The sequence below is a fragment of the Pocillopora damicornis genome, chromosome 1 (assembly GCF_964200805.1).
Source record: "Pocillopora damicornis chromosome 1, jaPocDami1.2, whole genome shotgun sequence".
NCBI classification, from domain to species: Eukaryota; Metazoa; Cnidaria; class Anthozoa; order Scleractinia; family Pocilloporidae; genus Pocillopora; species Pocillopora damicornis.
In genome coordinates, this window is record NC_142670.1 from 31,979,982 (window position 1) to 32,001,780 (window position 21,799).

At 35.5% G+C, this 21,799-nt stretch overlaps 3 protein-coding genes and 1 non-coding gene across 4 annotated transcripts in view; 2 read left to right on the forward strand and 2 right to left on the reverse strand.

The window, feature by feature from the left end:
• The window catches only part of LOC149053332 (uromodulin-like), a 67,192-nt gene that overhangs the window by 20,391 nt on the left and 25,002 nt on the right, over positions 1-21,799 (reverse strand). The window lies entirely within an intron of this gene.
• LOC113673067 (DNA repair protein Ku80) lies at positions 253-18,879 on the forward strand. Its single transcript, XM_089189720.1, has 28 exons — positions 253-380; positions 1,109-1,222; positions 1,738-1,789; positions 2,083-2,199; positions 2,539-2,556; positions 3,253-3,301; positions 3,649-3,768; positions 4,454-4,559; positions 5,231-5,295; positions 5,405-5,522; positions 6,171-6,321; positions 7,251-7,360; positions 8,272-8,334; positions 8,739-8,876; positions 9,316-9,406; positions 10,185-10,245; positions 11,054-11,129; positions 11,273-11,340; positions 11,757-11,817; positions 12,679-12,746; positions 13,347-13,446; positions 13,690-13,762; positions 14,489-14,601; positions 14,977-15,073; positions 15,398-15,465; positions 16,036-16,113; positions 16,792-16,844; positions 18,057-18,879. Exons 1-27 carry the CDS (start codon positions 366-368, stop codon positions 16,807-16,809), a joined length of 2,208 nt encoding a protein of 735 aa, XP_089045846.1. The 5' UTR covers positions 253-365; the 3' UTR covers positions 16,810-16,844; positions 18,057-18,879.
• On the forward strand, positions 14,005-14,078 carry Trnas-aga (transfer RNA serine (anticodon AGA)). Its single transcript has one exon. It is a non-coding gene; the product is annotated as a tRNA-Ser (tRNA).
• LOC149053336 (bifunctional peptidase and arginyl-hydroxylase JMJD5-like) lies at positions 17,719-21,721 on the reverse strand. Its single transcript, XM_089189925.1, has 4 exons — positions 21,059-21,721; positions 19,720-19,911; positions 19,426-19,558; positions 17,719-18,521 (listed from the first exon to the last, which is right to left on the reverse strand). Exons 1-4 carry the CDS (start codon positions 21,554-21,556, stop codon positions 17,992-17,994), a joined length of 1,353 nt encoding a protein of 450 aa, XP_089046051.1. The 5' UTR covers positions 21,557-21,721; the 3' UTR covers positions 17,719-17,991.

The window sequence follows — 21,799 nt, forward strand, 5'->3', positions numbered from 1 at the left end:
TAGCAATCGACGGAGCCCGGCAAAGCTACAAACTGTCCCGGATGTTTTCTACAGAATAAACATCTCTACCTAGGAGTGCTAAATTGATTTAATTAAAAATTAATTATTCAGTTCTTCATTTATTCATTTTTGTTGTCTAGCACTTTCTTTATTTCTCTCACTTTTGAAATTTTGCTGGTCGTTTCTCGGTTAATTGTTATGCGATGAAAACACATGTTGGAAGACTTAAAAATTCATTCTTGTCTGGATCCCTTATGGAGCAAACTAAAGCATTTTTCACGGGGGATGCCACGGGGTAACTCGATTTGGCGGGAAAATATACCAGGCAAGTTCAGACCGGATCATGTGACGTCAACATTTACAAAATGGCGGCTGCGAAGGTTGGTAACTTTGTTTTCTTAGCTCGAAATTTTCTATTTTTTAGGCTCTCTTTGCGTTTCACCCATCTAGTGGGCGCCTAAATCCCTGAAAATATAAGTTCCAATCGATCTTTCACTTTGTTTCAATTAAATCGGAAACCTGTGGGAGTGGGTTAGTTCCCTTTACGCGCAGAACTTCTGTTACTTTATGAGAGAGATAAACTGGTTTCCATAGTTGGGATTCATTGTGAGGTTATCGAGAGTATGACTATGTGTAGAACACCACGCAGACCATCTTAGCTGCTGCAAAGAAACGCATGATCGGGGCGATGAGGATCTTCTGATCTGGATTGCAATAGATTCCTTTTGATTCTCGCGATCAGTCGTTCGACTCGTTGGTGAACTTCTGAACATGTTTCATTTGCACTCAGATTCCCTGTATTTTCATTTGATTTGACTGAAGTACATGTCCACTTCATGAAAGAAATGCAGAATTTATGTGATAGTCATTTCTTGTTTTTTCCTATCAACGGGTGGATCTTTTTCTTCACTCCCGATACCTTAAACTCCAAATTACTCTCTTGAAATTCCCAAGAAAGTTAAAGAGAAATACTCCAATATTACCCTACACCATTCTGAAAAGAATCCTTAGTCCCGAAGGTGATCTACTATTTTTGATTCATGCAGCATTAGTATGAGTTTCGAAAGAGTCACAAAGAATAATTCTTTATTTTTTGTGTGTCACTAAGGATGCTGTTGTTATTATTTTGGATGTGGGCCCTTCGATGTGTCAGGCCGCCCCTGGCCATTCCACCTCACTTGAGATATCAGTCAAGGCTGTCAACATGATTGTACAAAGAAAGGTACGTATTAATTTATGCTTTACGTATCGTCCATTAGTTGTTGTCAGTATTCTTTGTGGACACTGATGGTCTTTGCACCAACTTTAAGCAGCCCTTTTCTCTAAAGCACTCCAAATTACAACCGTTTTGGTGGCCATGGCAAGTGAAAAATATATTTGACAACCAAGATTTCAACTTAAAATAGATAACCAACTGACAAAAAAAAAAATTGAAAAGTCTATCGATGTTTGGTTGAACTATTAAACGTACAAACCTTGGTAATGCAACATGAAGTTTCCTTCCAATGGTATGATGATTTTTTTATTACTATGGCGACCATTTTACAGCTGAAGCTTGTGAAAAGGCAACTTTTTGAAAAAGGGAACTTGGAGCCCTTTCTTACAAAAGGTACCTGAGATACATGTATTTACTCAGTTGGCATGTTCAAGAACTGAGGCAAATGATCCATACTATGCAAAATATTTCAAGTGATTTTCCACTGAAAGCAAAGTCCTTACAGTTATTTTTCATTTCAGATGTTTGCAAATACAAAAGATGAATTTGCTTTAGTTCTGTTTGGTACTGAAGGTATGTGCATGTTGCAGTTCAATTTCTTGATTTCTTAAAGTTTGCTTTCTGGAACTTTCAAATGATTGATCTGCCATTTTTTCATTTACATGCATGAATTTATGAGACAGAAGGTTCTGTGCATGAGGATTGTTATTGTAATTATCATTTTCATCATCATTATTATTACTATTGTTTTTGTTATTATTTGTAAAAAAACACAGCCTGTATAACCGGGCCATTACTTTTGGATGGTTACGATAATTCATAATGACAATGATTTGAGATTGATATTAAATATTATTTGTTCACAGGAACATCAAACCAATTGAATGAAAGTGATGGGGAATATGAGAATATCACTGTGGCTCGCAGACTTGGTTTGCCTGATTTAGAACTGCTTCGTTTTATCCATGATCAGATAACCCCTGGTAAGTGACATTTTTGTGTGTTTTAGTTTGATATGATTTCTTTTTATTTGGAACCAACACAGTGACCAGCTCCCAGTTGGCTTGTTAGCTCAGTTGGTAGAGCACTGCACCAGTATCGTAGAGGTCATTGGTTCAAATCCCGTACAGGCCTGAATTTTTTTTTTCAGGCCTTCTTTTCACTATTGCTTAAGTTGTGTTCATTACTGTGAAGATCGCTTTCATAATCAAGTTTGATTTCTCCTTGGGGTGTAAGTAGAAATGCCTTTTTAAGTGAGTTTTGTCTGTATATTATATAAGATGTTTCAATTTACACTTACAGTAAGAGTGTTTCTATTGCAGGTAATGTTGAAACAGACTGTATCCTTGCAAACTGACAAAATATTGTTACTATTTCTGCATTTTTAATGTTTTACATGACATGTAGATCTACTGTATAGCTGATCAAACAAATCCACACCACTTTAATTGTTTGTGTGATTTGTTGCAAGGCAGGAAACAGAAACAAACTTTTTAAATAATTTCTGTGTGTCATTGTGAAAAGAATGTAGGTGACACAGGCAGATGTTGTTCTTGTGCAATTGTTTTGTTCTGACCACATTTGAATGTCATCTGTGATATATTAGTTAAACAGGCAATTGTAGCATGAAATCAATTTTTTTTAACTGATAAATTATGGTATTATAGAAGTTATTTTTATAATACAGTAATTGTATCACTCAGTCAGAATGTAGAATGTTTACTATGATTGGTCAATTTACATGTAGCAGGCGGTATTTCACTGTGCAGCCTGTTTACTTCAAATTGTTGTTTGAATTGAAACTTTCCTCCTCTATCTAAACCTAGAGATGTAATAAATTTAATAATTTACTAACCTCATTTTCACAGTCCACTGTAAGTTACAGAACCTTGTTTTTCCCACTTGGATTTATTGCTGCACACTTGGTGCTTGCAGCAAGGATCTCAAACTTGGTCAGTAATAGGTATATAATATTTAGTATAGATTTCATGCGGAACTTTTTCAATGTTAAATGTTTGACCTTAACTTTTGTTTAGTCATTGATGCCATCGTGGTTGGTGTGGATTTGTTGCGAGAACAGACAGTGTAAGAATTAGAAAGAATCAAAAATGTTATTTCTGCTTTGGCATCTTAACCCTTTAACTCCCATGAGTGACCAATACAGAATTTCTCCTTACAATATCAGTACAATATCAAGCAGACAAGTATTGAGAATAAACTAAGAAAAATCTTAATTAGGGGATTACCAGTTGATCCAATACCAAATTCTCCAAACTAACATCACAAGAACTGTATGGCAGACAGTAAGGAGAATTACTAATGAGATCTTGGGAGTTAAAGAGTTAAGAAAAGATATGAAAAGAAAAAATACAAAATGATCCAAATTTTCTGAATTACATTTTAAAGGAAGATAATTTAATTTTTCCTTTCAGAGGAAAGAAGTGTGAAAAAAAGATATATTTATTCAGTGACCTTGGTTCACCATTTGGAAACGATCAGCTGGAGACCATCACAGAAGGCCTCAAAAGCTTGCAAGTCCACTTGACATTAATGTGAGCATGAAACTGTTGCTTACAACCTAACATTGCATGATAAATATACAAGATGCTTGTTTTTAATCACTAATTTGCAATGGTGGAATTGAAGATGGCATAGTTGTACAGTATTGTTCAAAAGTATGTTGACAAACCCTCAAAACTTGATTCTCAAATTATTCTAGAAAAACTTGGATATGAAAATTTGCATGTGTGCAATATGTCTGTTTAAAGAGGAGCCATGTGTCAATTAAAGGCTTTGTCATTTGTCAACTGCAGATCGAGATCCTTGAAAAGTTTATTTGAGCATCTTGATCCTTGATTCTAGATTCTCGATAGTTTCTAATCCTCAATTCTCAATTCTTGATTCTTGGTAGTTTTGAGAATCAAGGATTGAGTTACAGGTCAAGACTATCAACTTTCTTTTAACCAGTAATGTACAAACAAGTGAAAAGGATGTTTATAATAAACATTTTGGTCATCTCTCATGGCAAAAGTTTGTCTCCACAAATGTAAAATCCCTGTGTCCTCTTTGCTGCATGAAAATTGTGTGACCTCTGTTAGTGCATAACAAATACAAGCAGACAGGATGACACTGAGGTAGAATGGGTTATATTGACAGAAGAAAGTAAAGAAACTATAATTTGGATTTGAATTCTCTTATTAATAAATGAATTTACCGACATGCACATGCTCTTCTCAGAGGACCTGATCTTTATAATGATGAAGATGAGAGAACTTGTGCCACAGATGGAAGTGGACCTTCAACTTCAGTTCCAGATCACAGAAAAGAAAGAACACCACAGCAGGTTTAAACCATTTCATACCTAACATCTGAATATAAATTCTCCACTCTCTGTCTTTCATCTCTAATAATTTAAGCTTTGAGAATTTGGTGTTAAATCAAACAAATTCCACAGTTAATATTTTTCTATCTTGCCATAGAATAAAGTTCATTAATTAAAAAAAAAAAATGTTACCATCACCGTTTTGCTAGAAAACATTGATAGCAATATTGTGAAGAGGTTTTCCTTTTTGATCATTTCTTGGAGTGAATGAATTGAAATTTTTCTGATTGTACAATGAACTTGAAGGGTTATTTTCAACAATACAGATTTGAAATAAAATTACTCATAGATAATTTAAAATCTTTAATAGAATGGTATGCAATTGCTATTTATTACTGATGTACAGGGTATTACGTAAATCGTGGCAATGTCCATTTTACAGTTGCGTGCTTAGTTGCCAAGGCTTTAAACAAGAGTGAGGCTAAGGGTGACCTTATTATGAAAGATAAGTTGCTTCTTTCAAATGTAAGTTATGTTGTTATCATGCTAAACAGATACTGGTCTCTACCATAACAAGGTCACGTTTAGCCACACTCCAAATCAAAAGCTTGGCAACTAACTACAAGACAGTAAATTTAAATGGCCCAATAGTTTACTAATATATATACTGTGTCTTATTTTTCTCCATGCAGGTGGCAGGGGAAAACTGTATGAGACAAATGTTGGAGGCTTTAGATGGCGAGACATATTCCTTTAGGTATTATTACACCATAATAATTTTTTTTAAGGTTAATGCAGAGCTATGATATATCATATGATTGTGCTAGATAATGAAAAATAATTTTTTTTTAAAATTTTTTTTAAAGTCATGTTCTACCGATGCTGAGCTTTTTCCAGACAAGATCAATCAAACAAACCACTGTGTTTAGAGGACCTCTGGAGATTGGCTCTCAGCTGAAAATAAATGTTTATGGGTACAATAGGGTAAAGAAAAGATATTTTATTATTGTTATTTTTTTTAATGATAATTTATCAATGTGACCAGCATTTAGCTATGATTAGCAGGCTCTTCTGGCTAACAGTTAATACAAAAAGTACAGCATTATGTGGAATGTTGACAGTACTTTACATCACCACTGAAAGTTTGAATTTTCAAGCAGCTTTGTATCATTTGTTTTCCATCAGTCCTTAATGGATTTTTAGGGATTGTTTTCCCCCATACTGCAGGACATGTACCTCATCTCACCCTATCCTGTTTTTGCTCATTGCACTTATCCAATCAGTGTTGACAGGTGTCTGGAATTGTTGTTACTCATGCACTGTATGTTGGGCATATGAGTTTTGCACCTATAACCCCAGACACCTACCTGCTATTGAAGCAAAGAAGCTGGTTTAATCTGCAATTGAAGAGATGCAAGGAGAGAAGCCTTAAACTCATGTCAAATTTTCTTGCATTCCCTGTGAAACATGGTGAGATTATTTGACCAAGCATAAAAAAGTCATGCAGGGCTTTGATCTGTTCTCTTTATCCCCAGTCAATTGACCCATCAGTAGATTTCAACATGATGAATTGAAAATGCTACAACTGTATTTTTGTCCTAGAATAACTTTAGCTCTTTGAATTATCTGAAGGTAAGGGAGGAGAAGTTACCACCCTGGAAGAAGTTGTCAGCTGTTTCTCAAATGTCTCCTAACCCTGACACAATGGAAGTACAGATGCAACGGTCATATCACTTGATTGATGAAGATGATACTGAAGTTGACAAAGAAAATGTAGCCCAAGGTATAACTCTGACACAAATGTTTTTTTAATACCTGCTTATAAATCCTTGCAGTGGCACTAGGAGGGGTTGAAGGAGGGAGAGGGGCTTTTTTATGAGGGGTGCGTGATTTGGTATTAAAGGTTTCAGTGAGAGCCTAAAACTGAGATGAAATTCACCATTTCTGTCAAGCAGAATCTCTGCTTACTTTCTCTAGGCTCAACAACTTGAGAACAAAAATCAAACCATTAGTAGCCCATTTCTTTGAAGTTTTTGTTCAGCCTACTTCAGAATGTATGGGAACATTTGTGAGGGTGAGATTGTGACTTTTTTTGGTGGGGACATTTGTTTTTTTTAATTTTTACTCAATGCTGATCCTAAAATTTTAGTTGTGGTACTTGTTCTCAAATTGAAAATACCAAAATACCAAATAAAAGCACTTCCTACAACTAGTTCAGCAAAGGAATCCTCTGCCTATCAGAAAACATTGGCTGCTTCTTTAAGGGGGGCATCTGTTCAGTGAAAATCGGAGGGGAGGTATTCAAAGGATAGCTTATTTCAAAGGGGGGGGGTTGAAATTTGAAGATCAGTAACTACATGTATTTAATTACTTCTTTAAGCAGAGTGTTTTATTTTTTTCTCTTTTTTTTTACCAGGAGCTTCATGTCATAAAAATGGTATAAAAATAAATAAAAGCTAAGTTTTTTCCTTTGTCTCACGATGCAGTCACGTGTGATGTAGATCGCGACCTTTCGACTGTATACTGCTAGTCTTCTTCAGGCGACAAGGTTAATGATCTACATCACACATGACCACATCATGAGACAAACGAAAAAACTTAGCTCTTGTAGTTATTCACCACAATGAATAACCACAACCTTTTCTATGAAATGGTATAATTTTGATCATAAGTGCTATTAATATAAATAATTATTTACTTGTTATCAAATAGGGTACCGGTATGGAAAGACATTGGTTCCCTTGACCAAAATTGACAAAGACAGCATGAAACTTCCCACAGAAAGATGTTTATCCTTACTCTGTTTCACTTCCAATGAAAATGTAAGTGCTGATGACAGAATTAAGAACCATGTTAGGAAAAGTCAACTCGAATGAACAAACAACTAATCAAAAAAGGAAATGTACTAATTTGATCATAAAATAGAAATTTAAAAAGTAACAACCATTTTGTATACCTGTAATTGCAATTTCTCTCTTGATTTGTTTATCTACAGTATATCTTGTATTTTAACACTGAGAATATCAATCTTTCATGTAAAATAATGTCAAAATGGGGATATGCTCTAAGATATCAACAGAATGATTTTTGTAGCATTGTATACTTTCCTTTATTTCTTCATTTCTTATGGATGTACTCTATTTCCTGGAATAAGTGCCTAGGGGCTTATTTAAAATTTTGACTGAAAGGGGTGGGGTCCCTCATGGGCAGGAGGGTGCTTGATCAAGGAGGGTGCTGATTGTTCTCCTGTACTGATTCTGCTGTAGTTGAAGCTTTAAAAAGTTCTAGATAAAGTTGCAATGGAAACAGGTTTTCCATTTATCCCTACTATTAAGAAAGTGAGGGAGAGAGGGGGGTGGTTATTTAATGGGGGCAGTTGTTTGACATTGAACTGAGTGCTTATTTGAGAGAAGGTGCTTATTAGAGCATGGGAACTTAACCCTTTAATTCCCAAGATCTCATTAGTAATTCTCCTCACTGTCTGCCATGCTATTCTTATGATGTCAATTTGGAGAATTTGGTATTGGATCAATTCATAATCTCCTACATTGATATTTTATTTTATTCTCATTGCTTCTGTGCTTGATATTGTATTGAGATTGTAAGGAGAAATTTTATCTTGGTCACTAATGGGAGGTAAAGGGTTAATTGAGGAAACACCATATGACTGAATATATGAGGGTACAGTGTATGTCAGTAGCAGTATATAATAACGTAACATGCAATTCCACAGGTCCAGAGATATCAGTATGTTGGAGACAATGTAATAGCCTTTGTTCCACAGCCAGGTGATCAGGTAATTAAACTTTAAGACTTCATGAAATTAAAAAAATCCAAAGTGACTGTCTGGTGAACTCATGAATTGATATACTATGCAGATTGTAATAAGAATCTACTATGATTGTATTAAAAGCTAATGATCCTTTGATTTCCATCCATTATCTGCATGAAAGTTTGTGATGACTGATCTGCCATATTTAACAATCATTTGGCCATTTAGAAAGGAAAAGAAAAAATTTTTGGGCACAGAACTCCAATGGAATTTGACATCTTGGGAGATGAAGATTTAGGGTATTTACATGTATATGATTAGACCTTCAGTGTTATTAGCAGCTACTCTCAACATCCAATTATCCAGTTAGTACCCTAATTAACATGTAAATTACCAATTCAGTAATGAAATATATTTTTTGTATTTAGCATGCTGCAGTTGCACTCTCAGCGCTGATAAATGGCATGTATGAGCTGAACACTGTTGCAATTGTAAGATATTGCAGAGTGAAAAATGCTCCACCCAAGCTGGGCTTCTTGGCTCCACACATTAAACAGGACTATGAGGTAGACGTCTTTTTCCTTTTAACTGCTCAGTGGGCCAAGTTGTATCTATTGTGGTTGTGGATCAATATCAGTATCTGGGCAACTGCCCACCTACCCCTCCCCTAACCCAACAATTGACTGTTGTTGACTGTTGACTGTTGTTGGGTTAGGGGAGAGGTGGGTGGCCAGTTGCCCAGATACTGATATTGATCCATGGTTGCTATGGAAAGTTTAAAAAAAATGTTAAACAAATTTAATTGCACCTGGAATTTCTATTCCAGTACCTCACTGGCTGAAGAAATGTTGCAATCCTCATTAGTAATACATGTATGGTGGTTACTGCCTGAGATATGCATAAAAACAATATTGCAGTGAAGCACTGTAAACTCTTGTTTGATACCAGTGTTGTGAAATGATTTAAGTTGATTATTTTCTTTTTTTTGCTTGGATTTTACTCCAGTGCCTCCTTTTCACAGCTTTGCCATTTTTAGAAGATCTACGTCAGTTTGCCTTTGCGCCCCTTGATGCTAACAAGAAATGGGAACCATCTGGCAAGTGCATGCTGTTATAAATTTGATGAATATAAATTAAATTGGCAACATTAGGCATTGTTAATAAAATTCATGATCAAAAATGGTTTTATACATGTACATGTACATCCATACTTTGAATGCAATTATGTGATAAATCTCTAGTTTTGGCAATCTTGATTAACCCTAATACACCCTAACATCAGTATGCAAACTCTCCACACCATGCTCTATAAATTTCTTAAAGTACTGACAAGGAGAATTTGTTTCACAATCAAGAGCTTTTTTAGTTGGCGATCATTTCCTTTACTCTCCTAACCTAAAAGTGGGATTCTGGGATGATATCGTAAGGAGAAATTAGGTGCTAATCGATCTTTAGGGTTAGATGATAAAAGGGTTTTGTTGCTAAAAATGAAAACCTATCACCTGATGGTCTTGTTTTTAGGTTAGTGATGATTGATACAAGTAATAACTTGCAGTGGTGAAATTAAAAAAGATCCATGTTTGACTTAACCCTTTAACTCCCAGGAGTGACTAACATATAACTTCTCCTTATGATATCCATACCTTATCCAGCAAAGAGATATTGAGAATTCTCAAACTTATCAGGTACAGGTTGTTGTCTTCATCTAACGCCAAATTCTAATAACTAAGTTACAGGGAAATGTGTTGCAGGTAGAGGGGAGAATTAACAATCAGATCTTGGGAGTAAACTTTTTTGTGATATTGTTCTCATAACATTGTTACCCATAGGAACAAATGTTTGATCAAGCTTTTGTATTTCATTTTGCTTTTTTAGGAGAGCAACAAGATGCTGTGGATAATCTCATCACTGCAATGGATTTAACAGATGCTCAACAGTGAGTTATCTTCAGTTGGTACAAAATGGTTTAGGTATTATAATAGCTTATTTGAGGTTTATCTGACTGCACTGTATTTCTTAAGTGACCATTCTTTTTGAAGTTGATGTGTCAAACCCCACGCTGTCTTCATTTTGTGGCTCTTAGCCCTTTACACCTTAACATCAGTATGTATATTCTCCACACTGTTCTTTATACATTTCCCAAGGTGCTGATAAGGAGAATTTGTTATCCAATCAAAAGGTTCTTTACTTGGTGACCATTTTCTTTATTCTCATGACCTTAATGTGTGATTCAGGAGTGATATTGTTGGGAGAAATTAGATACTAATCGCTCTTAGGGTTTAAAGGGTTAACTGACTATCCATTATTGATTGTGATGATATGTAAGATTATTTTGATGACAAGTCAATGGAAAAATATTGTTAGGAATGTAGATGATAATATATGGTAACTTTTAAACAATGAAAGGAATTTAACCCTTTAACTCCCAATATCAAATTAGTTATTCTATAAACTGCTTGTCATACATTTCCTTGTAAGTTAGACAGGAGAATTTAATTCTATATCAAGAGATAACTGATTTGCTTCTCTGTTCTCGCAACATGTTTGCAAGAGAACATACCAGTTAATCACTTTTAGGAGGTAAAGGGTTAACTCATTCCTTTATCAAATGTACCTTTCCTATAAGACCTGTAAAGATATACAGTTACACTGACTGAACAATTAATTGTTCAATAGATATCTACCAGTAATTTCTAGGGCTTCTTATTTTAATTGATAAGTAATCTCTTTTTCCTTTGCTTAAGTAATGAGGATGGGCAGGCCACAGAGGCACTCAAATGTAGCAGAACTTTCAACCCTGCTCGACAAAGAGTTTTCCAGGTAATCTAAAGGGGTACATGTATAGTTTGATTCATGTTTTTTTTATCACTACATTTATCCCATTTAGTGATGTTACCATTCTTTTCCTCTTCCTTGTTATAAAATAATAACCTAATTTCTTGTGTTCAAATCGTACATTTCAGTGCATTCAACATCGTGCTCTTAACCCAGATGATCCATCATTACCAGATTTAGATCCTGTGATTGCAAGGTACTTAATGGTTTTATTGTATCCTTTCAAGTCCTGAACCCTTTTCACTCTAACATTAGTATATATATTCTCCATACTGTTCTCTATACATTTCCTAAGGTGCTGACAAGGAGAATTTGCTTAACAATCAAGAGTTCCTTTCGTTGGTGATCATTTCCTTTACTCTCAGGGCTTAAATGCTTGACCTAGCTGTGATATTGTAGGGAGAGATCAGATGCCTACAGTCACTCTGGGTGGGTGTATGTTCAAACTGAATAACTTAAGTTTTCAGAAAGATGGTTGGACTTACATTCTATTTAAACAGGGGGCTAATTCTAAAGAGGAGGGGCATACAGTGTCTCCTGAGTTTTGCATTCTGAAAAGGAACAGGAAGGAATTTTTCTTTTGATCTGTGAAATTAATCTATTCCTGTGCAGTTATTTGGAGCCAAGCACAGAGTTCAAAGCAAGGTGTGCTCCTGAGTGTATGAAAATTAAGGTGAGAAACTCTTTGGTAGAACTTGGCAGTGATATAAAAATTTTAGCAGAGCTCGCAGAGTATAGCCTCATAATTATACAAAATAGTAATAACCCATTAAGCCAAAAAAATTTGGATGTATGACCGTTCCACCATACAAGGTGCTAGTTTTAACATGCATGGTCAACTATACTGCGGGCACGCCAATGCCACGGCTTTGTTCAGTAGTCTGGTGGCCAGTGCACTGGGCTCCGAGTCAGACGACCTGGTTTCTAGTCCTGGCCGGGGCAAAGCATTGTGCTCTTGAGACGTGTGGGAAAAAAAAATGCGAGCTCTGCTTTCAGGCTTTGCTAAATCTATATATAATTTATGTCACTTGCATACATTTTGTAAACCATATGTATGTAGATATATCTTGCAACTTTATTTCCGTAGTACTTTGTTCAGTAGTCCGGTGGTCAGTGCACTGGGCTCCGAGTCAGACGACCCAAGTTCTAGTCCTGGCCGGGTCAAGGCGTTGTGCCTTTGAGATGTGCAGGAAAAAAAAAAAAAAGCTGCGCTTTTAGGCTTGGCTAAACCTATATATTATGTCACTTGCATACATTTTGTAAACAATATGTATGTAGATCTTGCAACTTTATTTCTGTAGTAGTTGATGCTGAACAATCTAAGTACTATCAGTAATTGTGGAGTTCAACAGGGATAGGAAATCTCTTTTATGATTCAGTTTCTTATTTTTTGGGGGGGAAGGGGTGGGGGTGTGCAAGGCTTGAACAAAAGGTACTAACAGAAAAATTATTTTTAAGTGAATTGTTCAATAACTTATTTTACATCAGTTTAAATGAAAATTTTGTTTATGTTGCTGTTTTTTTTGCTCTAAAGGATATGTTCCGCCTTGAAAAAATTGAAAAAAAGAAAGAGTACACAGCTGAACACATATTCAAACCAATGTAGGTTTAAATATCTTGTCATCAATGACTGATACGTTTGTAATGTTTCAGTGACCTTTTACTTAATTCTTGTTTTGTATGATTATGTACACATCAATGTGTTGTTAGTTTGATCTATTTTTATTAATTATTATGTCAGAGCTCATTTCAGCTGAGCACCCTTAACCTTTTTACTGCCAGGATGTTATTAGTACAGTAATTCTCCTAACTGTTGGCTATATAATTATTTTGGTGTTAGTTTGGAGAATTTGGTATTGGATCATTTAAAAAAACCCCTAGTTGATGTTTTTCTTTATTCTCATCACTTGTCTGTTTGATATTGAACTGATATTGTAAGGAGAAAATATGTCTTGGTCACTCATGGGAGTTTAAGGGTTAACAACCATGCAAGACCATAGTAATCAGAATGGCTGAGAAGAACAAAGAGAAAAAAAATCACAAGGTGTCAGTAGGATTCAAAAATATAAATATGCTTAAGATTTGGAAAAAAAGAAACTGACAAAGTTGGGCTGGTTAAAGGTATACATTTGATTGGTTGTTAAGGCAGTGTTTTTGATGTTCAGCTGACAATTGATTGCACTATGCATTATTTGACCTCAGTGTAGACAAGCCAAATGGAGAACCGTCAACCAGCAGAACAAATGCTTTTGATGAAACTGACTTCAGTATGGCAAGTTTGGCAAGAGGGTCGATCACTAAGGTATGATAATGCCATCTTCTTGTTTTGATGCTGTACGTGTGTTTAGTTTAAATGCATGATAGATGAGACTGGCACTCATTAGTGAGCAGACAGAGAGTTCTCTACTGCAGTAAACTCTGACTTCAACTTCCACAAGCAAACTGCCCTGTTGCACATTTCACAACTCCAAAAATTAAAATACATAAATACTTTAATAATATGTAAGCTGTGCAACTTTGTATTTGATAAGTATTGCTTGTTCAGGTTGGAACAGTTGATCCAGTGGGAGACTTCCGTACTCTCATCACCAGACGGGATGAAGACAGGTTTGATGAAGGTAGAGACTGCATTTTTTCAGTTCCTATGAACTTTCAACATCTAAGATCAGACTTTCTAGAAAATCTCCTCTTGCTTGTTCACACTCTTTCAATGAACTGGACAATGATTATTGTTATATAATTGCATTAATTATCACTTTTCTCAACATTGTTGAAAATGCAAACAAGAATTACTTGGCTGTGTAACCGCGTGATGCGGTTCCAGTCAAGACCCATAAAATTGACCCTTGCTCACCATAGAGTCTCCAGTAGCTCAGTGGTTAGAGCATCCGACTAGATCACGGAGGGTCGTGGGTTCAAATCCCATCTGGGGCTCGGATTTTTTCCGAGTTCTCCAAAATTTACTTTATCATTTAAGAATTTTGTTCACAGTTTATTCAGATATCTAAACTTAACTCTTAACTCCTAGTATCTAATGATCAATACTCCCCTCCAGCTGTTACACGTTTCCTTTTAAACTAGTTATGAGAATTTGGTGTTAGATCAGGATAACAATTTCTACCAGTGACAACTTTGAGTATTCTCATTACCTGTTTGCTGGATACTGTTCAGATATTTTTGGGAGAAGTCACATGTTAATCACTTCTGATTAACATGAAAATGGAAGTGAAAGCTTTGCCTTGTTAATATTACCATAATTACAATCACTTGGACAATGATTGTTGATGTTCAAGACAGAAATATATTTATTAGGATTTAACATTGTATGTTTTCCAACAATGCAGCTGCCAAACAAATGAGAGAGTGTATTGTGCAGCTGGTGTTAGATGCATTTGGAGATCAGTTTTATTCAAAGGCCCTTCAGTGTGTAAATGTACTGAGAGAGGAAGCTATTAAGGTAAAAAAGCACTGAAGAAATTCAATATTTTACATTTAAAAAAAAAAAAATCACCAGTTTTGCATGTGCAGTGCACAATGGAAATGTTTTTCAAATAAGCTAAATTGGATTGGGGCACAGTGTTATTTTCACACATTTTCAAGGGGATTCCCTGATCAGCCTCACAGTGATGGGCTTCCACCCCAATATATTGCATCAATATCAGCATAACCTTAAGGTACTCCTTCTCTCTGCCCCATGATAATGCACCACTGTAAGTGCAATCTTTTGGAGCCCCTACAAATTTTGTTCCTACCAGTCAGCTGTCTATTGATGATGTACTACTCTGGTTAGCTCTCATTTACCTCACCCCTAAGTATGTTTGGATTTTTTCAGGCTGGGGAATCTTTGATGTTTAACACATTTTTGCAAGAGTTGAAAGAGAAGATCGTCAATAAATTAGGCCATAGATTTTGGCTTCTGATAGTGAAAAGTAAGAAAGGAGATGCTTACTACATACTAAATAGAAGAATTACATTAATTTTATTGTTCAGTCAAAACAGTTCATATAATTGTTAGTGTTAAAATGTTCAGCCTTGCAGCATAATCTTGATATATATTATAAAAGAGTCTCCTTATGAGTGGAACTTTAAAATTTTACCTAGGCTCTAAGGTTCTTAAAATCCCAACTCCATCTCTAGCAAAAAACCCAGCTTTGAGAGAAGCTTTTGCTGTGTTTACCATTTTGAGATTTGGAGCTTACTGATGCCCATAGTTTACAATTATGATAATTTCAGTATTTTCTTTTGTTTTATAGAGGAAGTAACCTTAATTAGTCAAACTGAATCTCCAGATAGTAATGTCACAGACAATCAAGCTAAAGAGGTAAGCTATCATAGAGTGTACAGTGTAGTCATGTACATTTAAATTAATCTATTTAATAGGGAGAGTTAAAAAATGCGACAAGACATTAACCTTTTAACTCCCAGAAGTGATTAACATAAAACTTCTCCTTACAGCATCCATACATTCTTCAGCAAACAGGTAATGAGAATATTCAAACTTATCAGATAGAAGCTGCTCTCTTGATCTAGCACCAAGTTCTTGTAACTAATTTACCAGGAAATGTGTAGTAGCTAGAGGGGAGAATTAACAATCAGATCTTGGGAGTTAAATGGTTAAGATTCCTCACAGGAGAAGTGGCCAGCCAAGCTTTTTCCATTTTCCCACTGTTTTATGCTTGCCTACCTTTTTTTGTACCCTCACCAAACAATGGCCCAGCATAAGCTAAGAATGACTGACTGTTTAACCAGCTTTTGATCGTTTGCTTTGCTGTGAGTTCCATCATTGCCATGCTTATCAATTCTCTCTCAGTCTAGGTTATAATTGATATCTGGTTCAGTTCTTCAGATAAACATCAGCAGATATTAACTTGAAAATGTTTTTTGCTAACAGTTTTTAGAAGGTCATGATGGTGCTGTTGAAAAGGAAGAACGTCCAGCCAATGATTATACAGACGATGCTGAGGATCTTGTAAGTTAATGACTATTTCCATTACCCTCACTAAAATCTTATACTGTATCAAAGGATTTTACCATTATTTATTATATAATCAACAAAATATCACGTTTCTGATTGGTCAATGATGAATGCATAAATAGGTTATAGAGTGCAATAGAGGTTATAGAGTGCAATACGGAGAAGTTGCCATGGAAACACCGGGGAAGCGCCAAATTTGAACACCAAATTATAAAAAAATCGAGAATATAATAAATAAAAAATCGTATGAACCTGCTCGTGCATTTTGTGATTTATGGTCACTCGTGATGTTTTGAAAGTTCTCAAATTGCACTCGCCTACGGCTCGTGCAATTTTGAGAACTTTCAAAACATCACTCGTGCCCATAAATCACAAAATGCACTCGCGTTCATACGATTTCCTATACCTATTATCAATAATGTAACGTTTTCTTTAAAATTTATAGTTTACTTCCTAAGAAATGAAGGTTCAAATATTACAGTGTTGCAGTTCAGTTTTAAACCAAATTGTAAAGAAATGCCCCAGCTGGGAACATTGTTTATCACTTTCTAGTGGCAGTGTACATGTATCTTAACAGGAAAGTGAAGCTAGTGATGTTAGTGGGATTTTATGAATACTGTCCTCTGCCAAAAACGGTCTTGTTTATCTTTGTCTGTCATTGTGTTCCTTTAGCTTGAGCTGATGGAATGAGATTGATCCAGAAGAAGATTGTGCCGCTTGGAGTGGTGAGTTTCCTGGGAATGGATCAATAATTAAAAACTCAAATGTTTGTTAAAACACTGTTTAGGACTTGACTGTTTGGATGAATTTATGGCGGAATGACAAAAGACAGCTGAAAAGTGTTTTCATGAGTATGGTTGGCTGTATACCCTCAACCTTAACCAGTTTCTTCTCAAATATACCTTAATGAAGAGAACTGCCATTATATACAAGGAAAGACAAGCTCTTCCTGCCAACATGAATACTCTCTGTTATTGTATTTTAACCCTTTAACTCCAGATCAAATTTGTAATTCTCCATACAATTCTTATAATGTTAGTTCAGAGAATTTAGTGTTGGTTCAACTTATTATGCCCAAATTGACATTTTTCTTTATTCTCATCACTTATCTGGTTGATATTGTATTGATATTGTAAGGAGAAATTCTGTCATAATCACTCATGGGAGTTCGAGGGTTAAGAGGCTGGAGACTGACTGTTAAAGGAAAGACATTTGGGTGAACATACATGTAGTTGTTATTTAAAGTTAGGTTTTTACTGCTGAAAGCATATCAAAAAGATTTACATGAAATATTAAGAAAGATGTATAATTATTGAAGAACCTTTAGTGTCAGGTGGATGGAAGTGCACTTATTTATCTATCAGTGTAAATCTTTTTGCAAAAAAAAATTATGGTCCAATTTAAGTCTCATGTTGCATTGTATTTAGTCTTTGTATTTGCCTGAGTCTTCTGCCACTTTAAAGTTTAAAAAGATAGTTGTAGAATATTAATCACAAGTGAATGGTTTTGTTTCTCATTAAAACACTTGTGTTAAAGTGAATTGTGTAATTCTCATTCAGGTAAAAACATCGAAACTTTAAAACAACGAACACATTGCAGACTTTCAGCAGTTTTTATTCTTGCCAGGTCTTATCCCTGGATGAGTAAGCACAAGGAGGTGGAATTAAGCTTTTACTCAGTGAAAGCATGGACTGTATGAAATAACAATAGCTTAAGGCTGGGAAGTACCCACTGGGCACAGAAATCTTATTGCACAGTCTGTATATAGAATATTTTACATCTGAAGAGACTGACAGTTGAAGCAGAAGCTAGATTATCTGTTTTTCGTGACTCTCTTTGTTAACTTACAGTTAGATAATTTAACAACATCAATTAAAGTTCTTCGTGTGATCCTGTGTCTTCATTTAAGCTGTTTTCTTCTTCCTCTTTTACCACAGGCCCATGAGGAGGATCAAGTAAACGGGCCACTTTCTTAAGATTTTCTTTTGTAATAGTTAATATGTCCTGTTTTGTCAAGAATCCTTTTCTCTCAGTATCCAAAAGCTGATGAAAAATTTTAAAAGGTTCTTCACTTAGTTTGTCTTTATCATGGTCCCCCTCTCTGTCTTCTTGTTGCTGCCATAGATCAAGAAATGTATATTTTTTTAAAACATCTTCATTTCTTTCCTTCATGGTTGCTAGTATGCTATAACGCAGAACCTCCACGTTCATGTAACCCATTTCAATAAGCCTGTCTCCCTTTTTATATGTCCAGTGTACTTTCAACTCACTTAGTGGTGTGTATTCAAAATGTTCTCTGTCACAACCTTTGGGTTCAAAAGGTGCCCCCACCAGGGGTCCTGATGTGAAGAGAATTGTTGCTGAGATGGTTCTGTTATATGACCGCACCTGATGTATGTATTCTACAAGGAGAAAAAAGTTGAAAAGAATTAGGTATATATGGTTCCTAATTTTTTTGCAAGTATATACTGGGAATGAAATTGCAAAATTCAGATTTTAAATGAGTGCTCATTAATATTTATCAAAATATTACCATGCAATAAGTGTAACAAATCACTCATTTAAAAAGAAGGAAAGAAAAAAAGATGTAGTTAAATCTTAAAAAGTGAGTTGGTAATAATTTTCAAGTGCTAAGAGGTTGTTCTGCACAAACCACATGAATTGTATATAAATGATTATTATGCAGCACAGAAGCTTGTTTAAAGTTTCACTCACTGTCCCATTTTTTTAAATTAAAATTTCTAAGGATGGTTTACATTACTGATTTGTGTCAGTGGCACTTTTGTTTTTTTATTTTCTTGTAAACCTTGAGTTTATGCATCATCCTTCTAACTGGATGCTGTATTTATTCCAGGGAAGTAGTTATTGGTAATTTTGCATGATCCTTTTACCAAGTTTAGGTAAGCTAAGGGTGGTCATGGTTTGAGGGAGGCCTATGATGACATGACAAGATAATTATGGTTTTATCAACTAAGTTGTTAAAGTACATTGGTCACAGTAGAGAGTTTCATAGCTGACATTTCAAACATTAGCCATATGTCAGAGCATTAACCCTTCACTCAGATGACAGACTAATGCTCAACACATCAGCTTTGAAACTCTACACCAATTTTCAGCATCAACTCTGCTGATAAAATCAAAATTATCTCATTAGACTCCCTCAGTAATGCAGCACCACAGTTTCTTCAGCAACTTACCCCTTTTATAATAAGTAAAATACAGTACTACAGGATGGTTCCTTCATGCACAGAAATCAAACTTCCTGCAGTAATTGGTAACCCTTGACACCCAACCTAATGGCTTTACCTGCTGGAATGTAAATACAGTCCCCTGGCAAGAGTGTTGCATAGGTCCATGGTACATTAGCCACATTAGGATGTTCAAACAAGTTAATCCTGTTTGGGTCAATTTCTGAAAACCCTGATCCTGAATGTTGATTCTGAAAGTTATAGAAAAACACTTTGAGTATATGGTGGAAAATTAAAGAAGCCCTGAAAAAAATAACCACCTTTTTCTACTCTTTTGGACTAAAATGAATACAAAGTGTAAAACAACATTTTAAACTCTACCATTTCTCTAAGCTTTTATTTATATATTTACCTTCTCTAGGAAGTACAAGTCTGTATAGTATTTTTTCTCCATCATGATAAAATCCTTGCGCCCAGTTACCAAGCAATGCAAGTTATGATCTGCATCATAATGAATGACTGATCGTGTTCCTCCTGAACTCATCCAGAAATTGGTTTCATGGACATAATCAAGAAATGTGCCACAAAGCAAACAGGTTGGAACCTGAGTTCAAGGAAGTTTTAGAGAAATATAAGCTGACAATATATATACTGGTTTTTTTTCTTGAATAAGTGCTACACCCTAATAAGTACCCTGCCCTGAAAAAGTGCCCTCCCCATGAGGCAATAATGTCAAGAAAGAACCCCTCACGAATAAGTGCCCCCCTCTTCCCTTAGTTTCTTAAATAGTAGGGATACTAGGAAAACCTGTTTCCATTGCCACTTCATTCAAAATGTTTTAAGCTCTAACTAGAGTGGAATCCGTCTAGGAGTATAATAGGTGCTCCCTTGATTAAGTTCCCTCCCTCAAATAAGTGCCCCTCCTTCCTTGAAAATGTAAAAAAGCATTTAAGAGCTTGTTTGAGGAAATACAATACATTTTTTATTATCAATATTTGAAAGTTTGTTAAATTCTTTTATAAATACTTCTTTGTAACTTAATCAATAAATCCCCTGGTAGAGGTGGGTAACAAGTAACTTTTACAATAACTTGAGTTAACCCTTTAACTCCCAAGATCTGAATGTTAATTCTCCCCTCTAGCTGCTACACATTTCCTTATAAATCAGTTATGAGAACTTGGTTCCAGATCAAGATAGCAGCTTCTACCTGATAAGTTTGAATATTCTCTTTACCTGTTTGCTGACTAATGTATTGTCGAGAGAAGTTTTAGGCTATTCACTTCTGGGAGTTAAAAGGTTAGATCAATTCATCACTAAGCAAGTAAGAAGCAATGGACAACGTTATCAGCTGGGTATTTTCTTAAATTAATATCAGACCGAATTTACCAGGAAGTGTGCAACAGTTGTATTTTACGTGCAGTTAGATCTTTCAGGAATTAAAATTTAACTAACAATAACCTAATTGGACCGATCACTTCAACAAAAACATGAACTATCTATAACTTGAAGTAGTGTCTTTTGAATCTTTTGTATACTTTTTTTGAACTGCACTTTCGGTAGAATACCGGATGGACGGTTTTTCATCCAATATAAATTTTCAGATTTACACGTAAGCGACTCCGTTAGAGCAATAAAAAGATTAATTTTCTTGCCATCAAGGGCGCGAGAAGCAAACAATAGATAGTTAACAACCTGTGAACTTCTTTAAACCAACATTTTTGTTTACCTCTACTTCTGGTTGGTTACCTTACCTGAACATCTCGTCTCATCGGATCAGGCAAAACTGTAACAATATACATATCTTCTTCCTCGTACCGAGAGAGAAACTCCGCAATAGTCATCCTTCGAGGAGGATGAGAACGATTTTCTTGTTTTAACTCAATGAGGACATCTAGGTCTCCATATTTGTCTTTTAAATAATCATCCGTCCACGTAAATAAAGCGGGTGATTCGCCGATTCCCTTTCGAAACACCAATGGAATGCCTTTACCAACATGTTTCTCCCAAAACAAATCACCTCGAAGAACGTCAAAGTACTCTTTGACGGGTCCATCAGGAACACGCTGATAGCCCAAAGGTTGAAGATGCCCCTTAGGAAACTGTTCATTTTGAGAGATACCAATGGTTGGAGGAAACTGGATCGGAGAAGGAACACTGCTCGCGGTCGAAGTTTTCAGGAAAGCGAACGTGACAAAGGAAATTGCCATCGATAATTTTCGAATGAGAAAGTTCCTATTAAAATCCAGCATGATCACTGAAGACTTGAACTGCTTTCTTTGCTCTATACAACTTACTTTAGCACCTGCATGATCTGACACTTATTAGTCCGCAGAATTCTGGAATTGTAAAGGAGTAAAACAATGAATTTTGTATTTTTTCATGTAGTTTTAATTGAAACTGGACCCAGATTCTTCTCGATTTCGTCACGCAATCTTGTCGAAATAATTACGCGATATCGTTTCGCCGCCATTTCTCAGCGTTGTGTGTAAAGA

Coding starts and splice junctions, on each gene's coding strand:
- LOC113673067 (XM_089189720.1), top strand. Junction 8,877..9,315: donor ACATTAAACAGGACTATGAG/GTAGACGTCTTT, acceptor ATTTTACTCCAG/TGCCTCCTTTTCACAGCTTT. Junction 15,074..15,397: donor TTGGCTTCTGATAGTGAAAA/GTAAGAAAGGAG, acceptor TTTGTTTTATAG/AGGAAGTAACCTTAATTAGT.
- LOC149053336 (XM_089189925.1), bottom strand. CDS start 21,556: ATGCTGGATTTTAATAGGAACTTTCTCATTCGAAAATTATCGATGGCA. Junction 19,559..19,719: donor ACTTGTACTTCCTAGAGAAG/GTAAATATATAA, acceptor TATAACTTTCAG/AATCAACATTCAGGATCAGG. Junction 18,522..19,425: donor CTGTATTTACATTCCAGCAG/GTAAAGCCATTA, acceptor TTCTCCTTGTAG/AATACATACATCAGGTGCGG.